The 19,612-nt window shown below is 37.6% G+C and overlaps 1 protein-coding gene across 5 annotated transcripts in view; it reads left to right on the top strand.

Annotated features, from left to right (window-relative positions):
- Positions 1-19,612, top strand: part of PLA2G4A (phospholipase A2 group IVA) — a 159,332-nt gene that overhangs the window by 69,931 nt on the left and 69,789 nt on the right. For all 5 annotated transcript variants that reach the window (XM_059904193.1, XM_059904228.1, XM_059904212.1 and 2 more), the window contains 2 exons: positions 371-484; positions 17,469-17,506. In XM_059904193.1, coding sequence (XP_059760176.1) covers positions 371-484; positions 17,469-17,506 — 152 coding nt within the window. The remainder of the gene's footprint in view (positions 1-370; positions 485-17,468; positions 17,507-19,612) is intronic.

Below are 19,612 nucleotides of genomic sequence, written 5' to 3' on the forward strand. Positions count from 1 at the left end.
AAGTTCAAATAGTTAGCTTTAAAATAAGTTCACATAGATCTTTTCCAAAAGAGTTGCATGGATTTTCTACATTAATTTCTTTCTCATATTCCAAAAATAGCATTTCCCCTGAGAGGGGATAAAGTTTCATTTTTCAAAATATGATAATGTCAATGAGGAAAGTGAAAAATTAATTATTATGTTAGAAGCAAATGTGGCATTCAGAAACAAAAGACAAAGTCTTGTTACCAGTTGAATATTGAGGATTTCAAATGACTGTTAAATATCACTTGAGAACTTTCATTTTTTAAGTGTGATGGAGATTATAGATATAATTTCCAAAGATTCCAGAAAAATTTGATACCTCTGCTCTATCTTTTACTCTCTATAGATCACGTTGATGGATGCCAATTACGTCATGGATGAAACGCTCGGGACAGCAGTATTTCCCATATCTTCTATGAAAGTGGGAGAGAAGAAAGAGGTTCCTTTTACTTTCAACGAAGTAAGCAGCACAACAGAATTATTTTTCAACCTTATGTCAGATAAAAATCTATTTAACCTGGAAAGTTGGAGTTTAATGTTTGGAAATCCTTCCTTTGCTTCCTTCCTTCCTAGTCTTTCTTCCTTTCTGCCTTCCTTTCCTTCTTTCTTTCTTTCTTTCTTAGGTTTGCTGCATTTCTGAAATTTCAATAATTTATTTAAGATTAATAAAACCCTAGAGAAATTATTTATACAGAGCAAACATTGGATTCTGAATTTTACAGGAAACTAGTGTAGTAGTTTACAGTGAGAAATGTAAGCAACTGGTAGACCAGGATTCAGAAAGCTGGTTAATGTATTAATTTCTTCTTTTTGGGAGCAGCTTGGTGTTTTTGTCCCTTGGGATGATTTTCGAATCTCTCCCCTCACCCACATCTGCTTATCCCTTAACTCTTACCTCCTTTCCTAACTGTTAGCATCCCAAATGACCTCTTCCTGAACCCCCATGATAATTATGTGTTGTTCATTGGGACTGAATCATTTAAACTGTTCAAACTCAAATCCTGGTCAGGAAACTGGAATACTGGTTATGCATGCCTAATTACAGACCTAATACATAGTTTATATTTATTCCATGAGTATATACCTATTTAGAAACTGACTTAAGCCCAAACGATGACCAGTTCATGTAATCAGAGTGACCCAGTTGCCTTGAGGACACTCCAGTCACATACTCCCTGCTCATACCTTTAGCTGCTCCAGGAAGCATGTCTTCTATATGTTTTCTACCCAGAGCTATACCAACCACTGTGTTGTGTTCAAGGCACATAAAGAAGAATATGGTACAGGAAGCTCTTCCCTCAATTATCTTCATCTGGGGTGGAGGTGAGGTAGGGGTTGGAAAAGGAAATGAACATAGGGAGATACATGTGATGAAAAGAAACCACTGTACGGTAAGATAAGTATCAATGAGGTGTGTTCAGAGTGCAGGGGGAAGACAGAGTAAAGAAAGATTATGTTGTGAGAGGAGGCCAGAGATGGCTCCATAGCGGTAGATGATTTTGAGCAGGTCGAACAGTGAACATAGTGGTTAATACTTCGTCGTTGGAAGCCAGGTTGTTTGGTGTTTAAACCCCAGCTCTGTTTCTTACCATTTGTTTCATCCTGGGGAAATCACTTAGTTCCTCTGAATCTCAGTTTGCTCATCTGTAAAATGGAGATTATATCTCACAGGAGAATCCTTATGATTATATGAGTTAGCTATATTTATATATAATATATCCATATAATTATAGATTATAATGTATATTACATTTAAATATATTTAGATGTAATTATTTAATTATAATTTATATAATTTTATATAAAATATGGTTATGTATTACTTAGTTTATATATTAAGTATATAACATTACATATAAAATATATAACAATAATTGATTATAGTGATATATATACTACTCACATAGATGTATCTGTACATACATATAGTGCTTATTGCCTGGTACATATTAAGCAGTATATAAATGTTTGTGAAGAATAGAATTTCAGTAGGCAGAGAAGCAGTTATGAGCATTCTAGTTTCTAGTAGAAAGTGCAAAGGCATGGAGTTTTGAAAGAATAAAACAAGCTAAGGCATGACAAGTTACATGGCTTGGCAAGTACATGTTGGTGAGCATTAGGATAGAGAGTTAGAAGTGGCTAAATGTTATAACATCTGCAGACCTTACCTATGGCATGTTGCTAGGATCGGTTCTCAATAAACCCTTGTTGAGGGCTTCATAAGCACAATTGGCCTTTCTGAAATAGAATGTTTTTTTTCTGCCCTTCAGTCTATGACACAAAGACTGATTTTAAGAGAAGATACTGTAGGAAAACATGCATTTCCTCTCCTCCTGTCATTTCCTATGCTTAGGTGTGTAGCAAGGTTTTCTACATTCCTGAATTTAAAGTAGCTTACATAATTATTTTCTTTAGTGTGCTTGAGAAAACAGTTGGCCAAACAGCTTTCTTTCATTACACTGTTCTCAAGAGTCCTTTGTAATTTTCATCTGAATGACAATTCTTTGAGTTGGTGACCCGTGATGGTAGTGGGAGAAAAGTAAATACATAATGGCTGGTTGGGGAGAACCCCCATTTGTCCCCCCCCCAGACCATGTGGCGTGCCCTAAGCAAGCCATCCAGCCTCTCCTAATCCCTGAATCCCCATCTTTCAGAGGAGGACTGTCTTTTGTCTACAGTGTTCACGGAGGTTATAAGAGAAAACAAGTTGCGAGGGAATCATGTGGGAGAGGAGATTTATAAACAGTTCTTGGAGATGGTTAAGGCAATCTGGTATAACTTGAGTTTGGCAAAGGAAGGACTTATGCTTCAAGCCAAGACGTTAGCAAAAACTCCTTCAAAATTTTGTCATCCAGAAGTTCATACTGAGTCAACATAGAGGGATTTCTGTGGCCAGGAGCCAGCTGGAGAAAGAACAGGAACCTCCAAATGGAGATTTCCAGATTCCCAGGGTCCTGCTCTACCCACTCAGGGTAGAAACTGGGAACCAGGAAACCTGGGCTCTCATTTTGTCTGTTACTAACCTCCCTCTAGAGTGTTTGAGTTGTCATTCTTTCTCTCTGAGTCTTATTTGCTTCATCACTAAAATGAAGGTTTCCATTAACTTTTTTGGAGGGGGCATACTGGGAGGCATGTGGGATCTTAGATCCCAGACCAGGGATGGAACCCACGCCCCCTGCAGTGGAAGTGCACAGTCTTAACCACTGGACCACTAGGGTAGTCCCTCCATTAACTTATTTCTAAATGCTTTTTAATTTATAAAATTCTGTGCTTTAGAAAGAATATCTTATTTTTCACTTGACTATATTTACCCAGAAGTTTTCAATGCTTCCCATTTTACAGATATGGAAAAACATGATAATGTATTAAAAAATCTTTATTATGCAGTTTTATAGTACTGACCTATCCATAGATTATTTTTTAATATGAGAACTTGAGCCTTTATTGTGTACCTAAAACTTTGATTAATATTAAGAAAGCTATGAAAAGTTTCATTTTCAAGGAACTAATAGTCTGTTTGAAAAGGAGTAGGCATTCACGTATAAACTGATAAGTAATATAATAAGCAGTCTCATGAGGCATCTATTCATTGACTTACCTACTTAGGAGTTATTTATTAAACACTGCGTGTGTTCCAGGCAATATTCTAGGTGATGGGCAAACAGCAGAGGACATGGTGGATGATGGTTCCCAGGGAGCTTGCATGCTGATGGGGAAAGTAAATAGGCCACAGGAAGCAAAAGGATAATCAACACAATATTGGCTAGTGATAAATACTATGAAAAAAATAAAATAGAGGGATGTGGTAGAGAACAGTTGGTGGGCAAGTAAGTTTATATAGTCAAAAAAGGCCTTTCTAAGGTATTATATTTTGCTTCAAATTTTATTATCAAAATTTTCAAGCATATACAAAGTTGAAATATTTCTACATTGGTTACCCATATAACTGCTACCTAGTTTCTACAATTAACATTTTATTCTACTTGCTTTTCACGTATCTATCTGTCCATCCATCAAACCATTTTGATACATTATTTATTTATTTGTTTGTTTGTTTGTTTTTGTGGCCGTGCCGTGTGACTTGTGGGATCTTAGTGCCCCGACCAGGGATGGAACCCGGGCCCTCTGCAGTGAAACTGTGGAGTCCTAACCACTGGACCGCCAGGGAATTCCCCATCTTGATACATTGAAACACAAACTGCAGACAATAGTATCCTTCATCCCTAAAGACTTCAGCATATCATCAACTAGAGTTCATTATTTACAAATTTATAATTGTAAGTGCTAAATAAATCGTGTAAACAATGTATACTGAGAGTTATAAGAAGGAATTATTCATCCATTCATTCATTTCACAAGTAACTATTGAGCACTTACTGTGTGTCAGACAGTCTTTAGGCACTACCTATTCAGAAATAAATAAAACAAACAGGAATCCCTACCCTCCTGGAACTTATATTCTACTTAGTAAGATAAATAAGTAAAGGATGCCTGTGTTGGATAGTGAGAGAGATAAGTGCTAAATAAACCGAGGAAGGAGGAGAGGAGAGTATGCATATGTGTGTGAAGAGGGTTGCAAATGCAGTTCCAAAACTGTGGCTGAGAAAAGCATCTCTGATGATACCTGAGGGGAGAAGCCACTCTGAGTAGGAAGATCCTGAAGCAGAAGTTTGCCTGGCTTGTTGAGTAACAGCAAGGAGGAGAGCATGGCTGGAACACAGAGAGTAGTAGGGAGAGTAGTAGGAGATGAGGACGGGGCATGGGGTTACAGTGGACCATTGTGGGTTACAGTGGATATGAATGGTATGGGCTTGTTCCTAAAGGAAGGATGTGGTTGGATCACTAAGGGGGTGGAAGGCCATTCTGGTGGAGAGAACAGCCTGAGCCTTTGCTCTCAGTTCCGAGACTAGAAAAGACACGCATGTTCAGGAAATGGTGTCTAGACAAGTGCCAGGGGAGCAGAGCATTTGTACGTGAAGGAAGAACAGGTACATGGGGATCAAACTTTAGCAGAGCCCAAATTCAGGAAGCTGGGTTTAGATATTATCTTATTGACAGCAGTGAGTCATGGAAGGTTTTTGACCAGGTAATGGGGAATTTAGAGCAAACAGGATTTGGTTTTTTCCTCAGAAGTATTACTAAACCAAAAGTTGGTAGGTAAAGATAAAGAATGTTTGATATTGAAAATAAGAAGGCTGATGCAGCTTTAGCAGACTACCTCTGTCGAAAGTGGCAGGTATGAGGAATACGGGGTGACTTGAACAACGTGTAGCATTAGCTTTAATGTGTCAGTAAGAGTGGAATGGAATGATTACTTAGTGGCAGTAAGGATCAGCTAAAGTTGGAAAGCAGGAATTTTTTCAGCTTTTCCTGAGACTATGATTTATCATTCAACTCAATTTCAGAATGCTCTCTCTCTCTTTTTTAAATTTTTATTTATTTTATTTTTTTAAGGAGAAAGCCAATTTGGGTCCACAGTTTTGTTTCCCAGCTAACATTTATAAAATCTGGGTTAGGTTGTGCTTGTTGGAATCCTAAGTTTAGAGAGTGTCAGAGTTGTCATTTGAGAGAACCTGGTGGGACGTGCAGCTTTTGATCCCAGGCTCAGAGTCAGACAGCCACCGTCTGGGTTGGAATCATGATTCGACTACTTATTCACTGTGTGATGTCAGACGAGTTATTCTTTTTTTCTCTTCACCTTGCATGCCCATTTGTGAAACAGAGCTGTATGTGTATCATACCTACCTCTAAAGGTTGTGGTTGTGGTTAAATGCGTTAATACATGGAGAGTTTTAGAACAGTGCCTGGCCCAGTAAACAGTAAATAAATATTAGATATTCTCATTTAATTATACTGGCCAGATTGAACTATTTGTCAAGCGCTTCATGAAACTGACTTAACTGACTATTACACTTACTTATTTGTTTGAACTTACTGATCGAAATCAACTTATTTATATATGGGTAGAGCCTATAAATTTAGTAATCATTTGTTTCAACACACTTCAAAATCAAGAATGCTCTAGTCACCCGTTACTGAATATATTAAGTGTGGCTTTGGGTTGCAATATCCCATTTTAAAGCAGAAAGAGTTTCTTCCAAATTTAGTGTGTTTTGTGTAAACAAAGTAGCCCACTTCAAGAAAATCATGAACATGCTAAGATTTTGAAGTAAGACAGGGAAAAATTACACTTCTTTATTCTCTAGATGAATCTTTATCTTGGCCAATATTCTGAGGAAGGTAGCCTCTGATTTTCCACTGTGTAGTGTTTTAATTTGACATATTTATTTAGAAGTTAGTGTTATTGTTTAAAAATAGTCATGTCTCATGGTTTCTGTGGTACCTAATTTTGGCTGAATGCTTTCTTTGATTTTTGCTCATTCCTGATTGCAACTTGAAAATGAATGAGAGAGTTCTATAGAAGAGATAGTGACAAAACTTTTAAAAAATGGGCGTTTTGATGGTGAGTCAGTATCAGGATGATTTCATTGGAAAACCATGTATTGATGTGTGAAGACAAAGACTACAATTTAGCAAAGTGAATGAGACCAAGCAGACTTTGGAGGGAAAACAAGAAAAATATATAATTTTGTGAGAAACTTGGGAGATCTTTGGCTAAGATGTGAATGCCATTACATTGATGCAGGGCAGAGTTCAGACGTAGGTCAAACAATTCCTGGCTTTATGAGAGAATGCATTTTTATTTTGGAACACTAGCAATGGAAACTCAAGTGAGTCTGTTTTCATACTTCTACAGTTTATAACTTTTAAATTACAGGGCATTTTAGAGTGCTCTTGTATCCTTGGGGTCCTCTTCTGGACCTAAGCTCCGTCAGGGACTAGAACACTTTCAGCCTATTTACTGTTGTTACCCAGCCTGACACACATCAGACACTTTCTTTTCTGAATGCACTTCTGGGAAATATAGAAAATCTGGGAAGTGCTCAGATGGGCATAATGAAAGTAAATAAAGTTTAAAAAAGAGAAAAACTTAAGAATGTGAGAGATTTCCATTTGGAGAAAAAAAGATAGTATTTTGGCCTGCTACTAGTGCTCTAGGAAATCTGGTTTATTGTATGATAGCTGATGATTACACAGCTCTTTCTGAATTTCCAATGTCCACATAAAGAAAAGGGACCTTAAATTAAGAACAAAGAGATTGTTGTCAAATAAAAGGAAGAAAACTCTGTGTGACAGAGTGGAACATGGCTACAGGGAAAATAGTGTACTTTTTAATATTTCAAATCTTTTAAGACTGTCTGGGATATCTGGGGAGACACAATTATCCTGAATTATTGGGTGATGGATTATATGATTCCTGGTAATAAAGCCTAAATTAATTAAGAAATTAGATATATTAACTAGACTTACTGTGGTGATCATTTTGCATTATATACAAATATTGAATCATTATGTTACATACCTGAAACTAATATGTTATATGGCAATTATATCTCAGTCAAAAAAATGTTAGTTTTTAGTGTTATCAAAAAGTCACATGTGTTTAAAAAGATGATTTTAGCAGTGTATCATTCAATTTTAAACATGCAAAATTTATTTAGTTGTGACCTTGTTTGTATTGGTGGGATTGTAACTTCTACTCTGCACTTGAATTGCCTATTTGTTAGATACACATATGATTACTTCTTCATAGGATGAAGTTACAGTTTATGGAAACATGATATTTTGCAAAAGTTGCCCTTTTTTGGATATAATTTTATTTGCTATCTTGCATAGGTCAGGTAAATACAGGCAAAGCAAAAAATATTATGTAATTCTCTTGAAAAATATAAATGATTATTGAATCAACATGGTCATAAGTCGCTCTTTGTTTCTACCAAGGAGGGAAAAAAGAGTAAATTGACTCAGGAGGGATCAGAATTCAAAATAAAAGTTTTATTGAAAGTAAAGTTTGTAAATACTGGAGTATTTTGATAAGAGAAGGCATGGCATATTTGATGAGCTCTTTACTAATAGGATAGATTTTCAAGTTAAAAATTATTTGACGGTGTGCATCTTTTGGAAATAATAATTTTAAATGACTTCCTTAATGCCAGGCACTATGCTTGTTGCATTAGCTTTATTATTTCAAAATGACCCTGGGAAGTTTGCAAGAGAATTAGTGGGTTAGATACTTTTTAAATTATTTTTAAGTCTGAAATGGCTTTTTTTTAGTTTCTCTCCTATAGTTCTCCTCCCCTGCCCCAACTGAACATCTCCCATTGTAAGCATCTAAAATTGCATTCCACTGTGGAATTCAAAGAAGAGATTGTTGTTCCCCCCCAAGAACATACAATGAGTACAGCCTGCTTCTCACATTAATAATTCCTAGAAGAGGTGGAGCTCTCCTCATTGTCCTTGTTCCTGGCTAAGTATTATGGGGTGGGGGAGACCCAGGGAAATTTGATCACCTTTCCTTCTAATTGCCTTGATAATGCAAGCCACCTGGAAGAGTGCGATACAGAGATGCTTCATGGAGTGTGTGGGAAGGAGTTTACAATAATTGTTTAATGCCTCACAGGAAGCACATATTTTTGTGGCACTTTTATCTGAATGACGTGTTCCAGGTGAAAGATGCAGAGAGATATTGAATGTCCGTCTTCATAGCATGTCTGAACATAGTGCATCAAGAGGGAAAATTTTTAATTTCCTCCAGGTTGTGAGTGGTCCACTTGGGCAACACATAGAAGTAAGGATCAGAATCCATGTGACAAGAAACATGGCAGCACCTTCTATAACACTCCGAATGGCGGAAAAATCCTGTGTTTTCTCTTCTGTCCTCCTGCTTTCATTTAAAGAGTCTTAGCAGTCTGTCTAGGATCATGAATGTCTCAGCCAAGAAATGTTGCAGATAGACGTAGAAGGGATATTCTTATGGAGAAGACAAATATGACCATAAACATAGCACAGTTAATTTTCCTTTTGTTAAATTGTTGGAACAAGTAGGCATTAGACATATTCAGGCATGAGATTTTTTTTCTTTTCTTTTTTTTTTTTTTTTGGCTGTGCTGCACAGCTTGTGGGATCTTAGTTCCCCAACCAGAGACTGAACCCATACCCTCAGAAGGGAAAGCACAGAGTCCTAACCACTGGACTGCCAGGGAATTCCGAGGCATCAGATATTTTAAAATGTAAAATGTTTAGGGATCTGCCAGTTGAGAAGCCAGCTTTTTCCCAACCATTTTCTGTCATGAGATGGCACACATGGGAATAGGAAGCCCATTCCATCTTTGAATCTTTCCATTTGTTAGATTGGAAACTAAATATTGAGCTCAAACTCAGCTCAAACTTCATATTGAGCTGCATTCTTGTTCTTTTAATTTCCATTCTTCCTTGGTGCTTTTGCCCTTTGGAGATAAAAACAGTAAATCTAGTCTCATTTTAATAGCAGCTTTCATGTATTTCTTTAAAACAAGCAGACTGTGTTTTACCCATGTCTCATTTTTCTAACTAAATATCTGAAGAAGTGACCTCATTCAATATAAAATGTTTTCCAAGCCCTCTTTGGGAAAGACTCCATTTGAAAGTGGAAATGGGGATGTGCTGGGATGTGGTCTGAGCAGTGCTTTCATTGATAGAATGCACAGCAATTACATTAATTGTTTAGAAGCCAATTATCTTTTTGACTTAAAACTGAACTACAGTTCATCTGGGCATGTATAATTCCATTTGTACTAGGATTCTTGATTATTTTATTAACTTCAAAGCAATATTTCTATTCATAGAATTCCATACACAGAAACTGCTGTCTGGGTGGGACCAGCCCATGATTTTATTGCTAGTAGCAATGAAATTTTTTTTTAATTTAATTTAATTTTTTATACAGCAGGTTCTTATTTGTTATCTATTTTATACATATTAGTGTATATATGTCAATCCCAATCTCCCAATTCATCACACCATCATCCCCCCCCCCCCCCACCACTTTCCCCCCTTGGTGTCCATACGTTTCTTCTCTACATCTGTGTCTCTATTTCTGCCTTGCAAACAGGTTCATCTGCACCATTTTTCTGGATTCCACATATATGCGTTAATATACAATATTTGTTTTTCTTTTTCTGACTTACTTCACTCTGTATGACAAGTCCCACCACATCTCTACAAATGACCAATTGCGTTCCTTTTTATGGCTGAGTAATATTCCATTGTATATATGTACCACAACTTCTTTATCCATTCGTCTGTCGATGGGCATTTAGGTTGCTTCCATGACCTGGCTATTGTAAATAGTGCTGCAATGAACATTGGGGTGCATGTGTCTTTTTGAATTATGGTTTTCTCTGGGTATATGCCCAGTAGTGGGATTGCTGTGTCATAAGGTACTTCTATTTTTAGTTTTTTAAGGAACCTCCTTACTGTTCTCCATAGTGGCTGTATCAATTTACATTCCCACCAAAAGTGCAAGAGGGTTCCCTTTTTCCACACCCTCTCCAGCATTTGTTGTTTGTAGATTTTTTGATGATGCCCATTCTAACCAGTGTGAGGTGATACCTCATTGTAGTTTTGATTTGCATTTCTCTAATAATGGGTGATGTTGAGCAGCTTTTCATGTACCTCTTGGACATCTATATGTCTTGTTTGCAGAAGTGTCCATTTAGGTCTTCTGCCCATTTATTGATTGGGTTGTTTGGTTTTTTTTAATATTGAGCTGCATGAGCTGTTTATATATTTTGGAGATTAATCCTTCGTCCATTGATTCACTTGCAAATATTTTCTCCCATTCTGAGGGTTGTCTTTTCGTCTTGTTTATGGTTTCCTTTGCTGTGCAAAAGCTTTCAAGTTTCATTAGGTCCCATTTGCTTATTTTTGTTTTTATTTCCATTACCCTAGGAGGTGGGTCACAAAAGATCTTGCTGTGATTTATGTCAGACTGTTCTTCCTATGTTTTCCTCTAAGAGTTTTATAGTGTCTGGTCTTACATTTAGGTCTTTAATCCATTTTGAGTTTATTTTTGTGTAAGGTGTTATGGAGTGTTCTAATTTCATTCTTTTATGTGTAGCTGCCCAGTTTTATCAGCACCACTTATTGAAGACACTGTCTTCTCCATTGTATACCCTTGCCTCCTTTGTCATAGATTAGTTGACCATAGGTGTGTGGGTTTATCTTTGGGTTTTGTATCCTGTTCCACTGATCTATATTTCTGTTTTTGTGCCAGTACCATATTGTCTTCATTACTGTAGCTTTGTAGTGTAGTCTGAAGTCAGGGAGCCTGATTCCTCCGGCTCCGTTTTTTTCCCCTCAAGATTGCTTTGGCTATTCGGGGTCTTTTGTGTCTCCATACAAATTTTAAGATTTTTTGTTCTAGTTCTGTAAAAAATGCCATTGGTAATTTGATAGGGATTGCATTGAATCGGTTGATTGCTTTGGGTAGTATAGTCATTTTCACAGTATTGACTCTTCCAATCCAAGAACATGGTATAGCTCTCCATCTGTTTGTGTCATCTATGATTTCTTTCATCAGTGTCTCATAGTCTTCTGAGTACAGATCTTTTACCTCCTTAGGTAGGTTTATTTCTAGGTATTTTATTCGTTTTGTTGCAATGGTAAATGGGAGTGTTTCCTTAATTTCTCCTTCTGATCTTTCATTGTTAGTGTTTAGGAATGCAAGGGATTTCTGTACATTAATTTTGTATCCTGCAACTTTACCAAATTCATTTATTAGCTCTGTAGTTTTCTGGTGGCATCTTTAGGATTCTCTATGTATAGTATCATGTCATCTGCAAACAGTGACAGTTTTACTTCTACTTTTCCAATTTGTATTCCTTTTATTATTTTTTCTTCTCTAATTACTGTAGCTAGGACTTCCAAAACTATGTTGAGTAATGGTGACGAGTGTCAACATCCTTGTCTCGTTCCTGATCTTATAGGAAATGCATTCTGTTTTTCACCATTGAAAATGATGTTTGCTGTGGGTTTGTCATATATGGCCTTTATTATCTTGAGGTAGGTTCCCTCTGTGCCCACTTTCAGGAGAATTTTTATCATAAATGGGTGTTGAATTTTGTCAAAAGCTTTTTCTGCATCTATTGAGATGATCATATGGTTTTTATTCTTCAATATGTTAGTATAGTGTATCACATTGATTGATTTGTGTATATTGAAGAATCCTTGCACCCCTGGGATAAATTCCACTTGATCATGGTGTATGATCCTTTAAATGTGTTGTTGGATTCTGTTTGCTAGTATTTTGTTGAGGAGTTTTGCATCTATATTCATCAGTGATATTGGTCTGTAATTTTCTTTCTTTGTAGTATCTTTGTCTGGTTTTGGTATCAGGGTGATGCTGACCTTGTAGAATGAGTTTAGCAGTGTTCTTTCCTCTGCAATTTTTTGGAAGAGCTTGAGAAGGATGGGTGTTAGCTATTCTCTAAATGTTTGATAGAATTCACCTGTGAAGCCATCTGGTCCTGGACTTTTGTTTGTTGGAAGATATTTAATCCCAGTTTCAATTTCATTACTTTTGATTGGTCTGTTCATATTTTCTATTTCTTCCTGGTTCAGTCTTAGAAGGTTATACCTTTCGAGAATTTGTCCATTTCTTCCAGGTTGTCCAATTTATTGGCATAGAGTCACTTGTAGTAGTCTCTTAGGATGCTTTGTATTTCTGTGGTGTCCATTGTAACTTCTACTTTTTCCTTTCTAATTTTATTGATTTGAGTCCTCTCCCTCTTTATCTTGATGAGTCTGGCTAAAGGTTTATCAATTTTGTTTATCTCTTCAAAGAAACAGCTTTTAGTTTTATTGATCTATTGTTTTCTTTGTTTCTATTTCATTTATTTCTGCTCTGATATTTATGATTTCTTTCCTTCTACTAACTTTGGGTTTTGTTTGTTCTTCTTTGTCTAGCTCCTTAAGGTGTAAGGTTAGATTGTTTATTTGTGATTTTTCTTGTTTCTTCAGGTAGGATTGTGTTGCTATAAACTTCCCTCTTAGAACTGCTTTTGCTGCATCCCATAGGTTTTGGATTGTCGTGTTTTTGTTGTCATTTGTCTCTAGGTATGTTTTGACTTCCTCTTTTATTTCTTCAGTGATCTATTGGTTGTTTAGTAACGTCTTGTTTAGCCTCCATGTGTTTGTGTTTTTTACGTTTTTTTTTCCTGTAATTGATTTCTAATTTCAGAGTGTTGTGGTCAGAGGAGATGCTTGATTTGATTTCAGTTTTCTTAAATTTACCACGGATTGATTTGTGACCCAAGATGTAATCTTTCCTGGAGACTGTTCCGTGTGCACTTGAGACGAAACTGTAATCTGCAGTTTTTGGATGGAATGTCCTATATATATCAATTAAATATACCTGGTCTATTGTGTCATTTAAAGCTTGTGTTTCCTTATTAATTTTCTGTCTGGTGATCTGTCCATTGGTGTAAGTGAGGTGTTAAAGTCCCCCACTATTATTGTGTTACTGTCGATTTCCTCTTTTAGAGCTGTTAGCATTTGCCTTGTGTATTGAGGCACTCCTATGTTGGGTGCATATATATTTATAATTGTTATATCTTCTTCTTGGATTGATCCCTTGGTCATTATGTAGTGTTCTTCCCTGTCTCTTGTAACATTTTTATTTTAAAGTCTATTTTATCTGATATGAGTATTGCTACTAGAGCTTTCTTTTGATTTCCAATTGCATGGAATATCTTTTCCATCCCTTCACTTTCAGTCTGTATGTGTCCCTAGGTCTGAAGTGGGTCGCTTGTAGACAGCATATGTATGGGTCTTGTTTTTGTATCCATTCAGTTAGCCTGTGTCTTTTGGTTGGAGCATTTAATCCATTCATATTTAAGGTGATTATTGATATGTATGTTCCTATTACCATTTTCTTAATTGTTTTGGGTTTGTTTTTTGTAGGTCCTTTTCTTCTCTTATGTTTCCCACTTGGAGAAGTTCCTTTAGCATTTGTTCTAGAGCTGGTTTGGTGGTACTGAATTCTCTTGGCTTTTACTTGTCTGTAAAGCTTTTGATTTCTCCGTCAAATCTGAATGAGATCCGTGCTGGGTAGAGTAATCTTGGTTGTAGGTTCTTCCCTTTCATCACTTTAAATATATCATGCCACTCCCTTCTGGCTTGTAGAGTTTCTGCTGAGAAATCAGCTGTTAACCTTTTGGGAGTTCCCTTGTATGTTATTTGTCACTTTTCCCTTGTTGCTGTTAATAATTTTTCTTTGTTTTTAATTCTTGTCAACGTGATTACTATGTGTCTCGGCCTGTTTCTCCTTGGGTTTATCCTGCCTGGGACTCTCTGCGCTTCCTGGACTTGGGTGGCTATTTCCATTCCCATGTTAGGGAAGTTTTTGACTATAATCTCTTCAAATATTTTCCCAGGCCCTTTCTCTCTCTCTTCTCCTCTGGGACCCCTATAATGTGAATGTTGGTGCGTTTAATGTTGTCCCAGAGGTCTCTTAGTCTGTCTTCATTTCTTTTCATTCTTTTTTCTTTATTCTGTTCCATGGCAGTGATTTCCACCATTCTGTCTTCCAGGTCAGCTATCTGCTCTTCTGCCTCAGTTATTCTACTATTGATTCCATCTAGTGTATTTTTCATTTCAGTTATTGTATTGTTCACCTCTGTTTGTTTCTTCTTTAATTCTTCTAAGTGTTTTTTATTTAATCCTTCTAGGTCTTTGTTAAACATTTCTTGCATCTTCTCAGTCTTTGCCTCCATTCTTTTTCTGAGGTCCTGGATCATCTTCACTATCATTATTCTGAATTCTTTTTCTGGGAGGTTACCTAGCTCCACTTCATTTAGTTGTTTTTCTGTGGTTGTATCTTGTTCTCTCATAGTCCTCTACCTTTTCATTTTGTCTATCTTTCTGTGAATGTGGTTTTTGTTCCACACACTGTAGTACCGTAGTTCTTCTTTCTGCTGTCTGCCCTCTGGAGGATGAGGCTATCTAAGGGGCTTGTGCAAGCTTCCTGATGGGAGGGACTGGTGGTGGGTAGAGCTGGGTGTTGCTCTGGTTGGCAGAGCTCAGTAAAACTTTAATCTGCCTTTCTGCTGATGAGTTGGGTGAGTGCCTTCTCTGTTGGTTGTTTGGCCTGAGGCGACTCAGTGCGGGAGGCTACAAGCTCTTTGGTGGGGCTAATGGCAGACTCCGGGAGGGCTTATGCCAAGGAGTACTTCCCAGAACTTCTGCTGCCAGTGTCCTTGTCCCTGCAGTGAGCCAGAGACACCCCCCACCTCTGCAGGAGATCCTCCAACACTAGTAGGTAGGTCTGGTTCAGTCTCCTATGGAGTTACTGCTCCTTCCCCCTGGGTCCTGATGCACACAGTACCTTGTGTTTGCCCTCCAAGAGTGGAGTCTCTGTTTCCCCCAGTCCTGTCGACATCCTGCAGTCAAATCCCACTACCCTTCAAAGTCTGATTCTCTGGGAATTCCTCCTCCTGTTGCCAGACCCCCAGGTTGGGAAGACTGACGTGGGGCTCAGACCCTTTACTTCAGTGGGTGGACTTCTGTGGTATAATTGTTCTCCAGTTTGTGAGTCCCCCACCCAGTGGTTATGGGATTTGATTTTATTGTGATTGCACCCCTCTTACCGTCTCATTGCGGCTTCTCCATTGTCTTTGGATGTGGGGTATCTTTTTTGTTGAGTTCCAGTGTCTTCCTGTCAATGATTGTTCAGCAGTTGGTTGGGATTCTGGTCTTCTTGCAAGAGGGAGTGAGCACATGTCCTTCTATTCCACCGTCTTGAACCAATCTCCCAGTGAGATATTTCTTGACAGGAAAAGATGCCTGATGCGCTCCCGCTCCACACACACATACACAGTAATTCAACGGATACTTATTGATTGTATGTTGTATGCCAAATACTGTGCAATGAACTTGTAATAGAGACCTATTTAAGACAGAGCTTACGACTTAGTGGGAAAGGCAAATTTTTGTACAGTTAATTTCCATACCTTTTTCTTACTAATAAAATTCAGTACTAAGAATTATCCATGAACTTATTTTAACATTTTGTAAAGCTCCTTCTACTTTGTTTTTTTCCATCCCCTGAAACCAAAAAAGAAAAAGCCAATAATCTATTGCATTTTATGTTGGCTCAAAAAATATCCTCTTCCCATTTTAAGAGGCATATCCTAGTTCTGTTCTATTTGAAGGTATTCAACAGGTTCATTCTAGCTATATTCTTATGGTAACTGATGTAATAAAAATAATAGCACCATCTTACACTTGTGCAGCAAACTTCGAAATATTTTCTCATTTGGTTCTCGCAACAATCTAAAGTTACATTATTCATAACTAATGGCAGGGATAGTATTGAGAAGGCCTTTCTATACAACAGATTTATAGCCTCTGGAAAGACATCTTTTAATACCCCTTTTCTCTGTAGATATTATTCATTCTTTTTTTCATTAAACCCAAATTGGCCCACGGACAGGATGGATTCCTCCCATAAGTTTGGTTGGTTCATATAGTGTTGAAAAAATAAAACCTGAGCCCCACATCCCATTTGTAGATGTTTCTTAAGCTGAGCACAGTTGGTTGGCCCCTGGGTCCTGCTGTCCACCTTGGATAGGCATTCTGTCTTCAGTTTACTATAGCCTGCACTTGTCACAAATGCACAGGTGTTAATTTTCACTCAGGTTTTCTTTAACTTTGACCTCTGATTTTGAGGCCCAGGGACAGCCCCAGAATACACATCTTCATAGTTTTTAGATCTCAGGAAGTTTTTACGATTTTTGAGTAATGATTTTGGTATGCACTGCTTCTTTTTAATGAAGAAGGAAAACAACCATGCCAAGGCAATTCTTATGCTTGTTAAAATGATGTATAGCAGGGTCCCCAAGCCCTGGGCCATGGACCAGTACCAGTCTGTGGCCTGTTAGGAACCAGGCTGCACAGCAGGAGGCGAGCTGCAGGCGAGCGAGCAAAACTTCATCTGTATTTACAGCTGCTCCCCATCGCTCGCATTACTGCCTGAGCTCCGTCTCCTGTCAGCATTATGGTGAATTGTGTAATTATTTCATTATATATTACAATGTAATAATAATGGAAATAAAATGCACAGTAAATGTAATGCACTTGAATCATCCCAAAACAATCCCCCCCTGCCAATCTGTGGGAAAATTGTCTTCCATAAAACTGGTCCCTGGTGCCAGAAACGTTGGGGATCGCTGACGTATAGGATTTCCCTGGCAGTCCAGTGGTTAAGACTCTGTGCTTCCACTGCAGGGGGAACAGGTTCAATCCCTGGTTGGGAAATTAAGATCTCACATGCCGCATGGTGCAAATGATGTATAAAGTAGGCTTATCTCATGAAAAATAACAAAAAATTATTTATTGAGATACACCTGTAATTTCGGGTCTTCATGGAGCTATGTTACTTTTATTTTTAGTGTATTTTTAGGTTAAAAATAATCTGTCACTCAAAAATTATTTTGACTTTGTTTGCATTATATATAATACACTTCCATTTTATGACCCTAATCTGACTAATATATCTATACTAGGTCACTGAAATGATTCTGGAAATGTCTCTTGAAGTTTGGTAAGTCCATTTATTTCGTTGGATGGAAAATATTATGAGTGATCCACTGACTGATTTTAATTGTTGAAGAGTACACTTTTAATATATGAAATAACTCTGACACCTTTGAGTATCAAAAATGCATTAAATGTACTTTGGTTTTCCTTAGCTCTCTCCTAATAACTACAGCATTAAAAAAAAAAAAACAACAACTAATATTCTTTGTTTAGTTTTCCAGTAGTTTGGCAGTTAAATCATAAATGTCAGAAGAAGAGCCTTTAGAAGGGGCTCTTCCTCAAGTTAAATATATATTCCCATAGAAATAAATACAGCTATTGAAGCCTATTTTCATTGCTGATTCAGATAGGTATTAAAAAGTATGACAGTGAACATACACAGGAAACTATAAGAGGAAAAACTGAAAATTGAGACTGTCTTTGTTCATAATGATCATCAGGAAAATAAATGGTTAAGTTCCATGATGTGTGTTGCTCTTTCAAAGTGGTCTCCATAAATGAATGTTGGAAATTCATTTATTTATTTTCATATGGTGAGTCTTAGGGGAGTCAGGCCTGCCTTGAGAATTAGCTCATCTCTGACCTCATGCTGAGGTTCATAGATCCCACCTCCCTCAACCTCTCTGCATCTCTTTGAACTTCCCTGTTGAAGTGGGTTTTTTTTTTTTTTTAATTTATTTATTTATTTGTTTTTGGCTGTGTTGGGTCTTCGTTTCTGTGCGAGGGCTTTCTCTAGTTGCGGCAAGCGGGGGCCACTCTTCATCACGGTGCACGGGCCTTTCACTGTCGTGGCCTCTCTTGTTGTGGGGCACAGGCTCCAGATGCGCAGGCTCAGTAGTTGTGGCTCACGGGCCCAGCTCCTCCGCGGCACATGGGATCTTCCCAGACCAGGGCTCGAACCCGTGTCCCCTGCATTGGCAGGCAGATTCTCAACCACTGCGCCACCAGGGAAGCCCTGAAGTGGGTTTTACCAGAGTTACTAGTACACATTTTATTTACACGAACATCACAAAATTAGTGTAGCATTCTCATTTCTTATGATTTGCTAAATGAATGATGCCGGATACATTGACATTGGGTTTAGGTATTTCTTCTCTTATTTTGATCCCCAGAAAATGTTGGTTCAACTTAAAAAATTATTACATAAATTACTACTATCATTCAATATATGTCAGCATGTATCAAAGGATAGTCCAACTTTTTTAGTTGTGTTATTTTCAATTACATCAATTCTTGCTTACAAGTGGTATATTTTGGCATGAGATTAGAAATATTTTTGTTACTTGACTATGAAAGTAATGCTATTTGTTTTAATGGGAAGTGATCTCCACTGGTGTAATTAGGACAATATTATGCTTTAATAAAGCAGAGTTATCAAAAAAATGTAGGGAAAAAAAACCTCAGCTAAATGTATACATAGGTCCAGAAGCAATTTACTATATATTTACAGTGAACTTTAATCAAACTCTGTTTTTATATATTAATTTGTCTTGACTCTAAAATGAAATGTTGGACCTCCCTCGTGGTGATTAAGAATCCGCCTACCAGAGTGAAGTAATTCAGAAAGAGAAAAACAAATACCATATGCTAACACATATATATGGAATCTAAAAAAAAATATAAAAGGTACTGATGAACCTAGTGGCAGGGCAGGAGTAAAGACATAGACATAGAGAATGGGCTTGAGGACATGGTGGGGGAGGGGAGGGGGAAGCTGGGGCGAAGTGAGAGTAGCATCAACATATATACACTACCGAATGTACAATAGTTAGCTAGTGGGAAGCAGCAGCATAGCACAGGGAGATCAGCTTGGTGCTTTGCGATGACCTAGAGAGGTGGGATAGGGAGGGTGGGAGGGAGGCTCAAGAGAGAGGGGATATGGGGATATATGTATGCATAGGGCTGATTCACTTTGTTGTACAACAGAAACTAACACAGTATTGTGAAGCAATTATACTCCAATAGAGATCTATTAAAAAAAAAAAGAATCCACCTGCCAATGCAGGGGACATGGGTTCAATCCCTGGTCCGGGAAGATTCCCACATGCCATGGAGCAACTAAGCCCGTATGCCACAACTACTCAGCCCATGCGCCACAGCTACTGAAGCC

Source organism: Balaenoptera ricei, chromosome 1, assembly GCF_028023285.1.
Source record: "Balaenoptera ricei isolate mBalRic1 chromosome 1, mBalRic1.hap2, whole genome shotgun sequence".
Classification (NCBI taxonomy): Eukaryota; Metazoa; Chordata; class Mammalia; order Artiodactyla; family Balaenopteridae; genus Balaenoptera; species Balaenoptera ricei.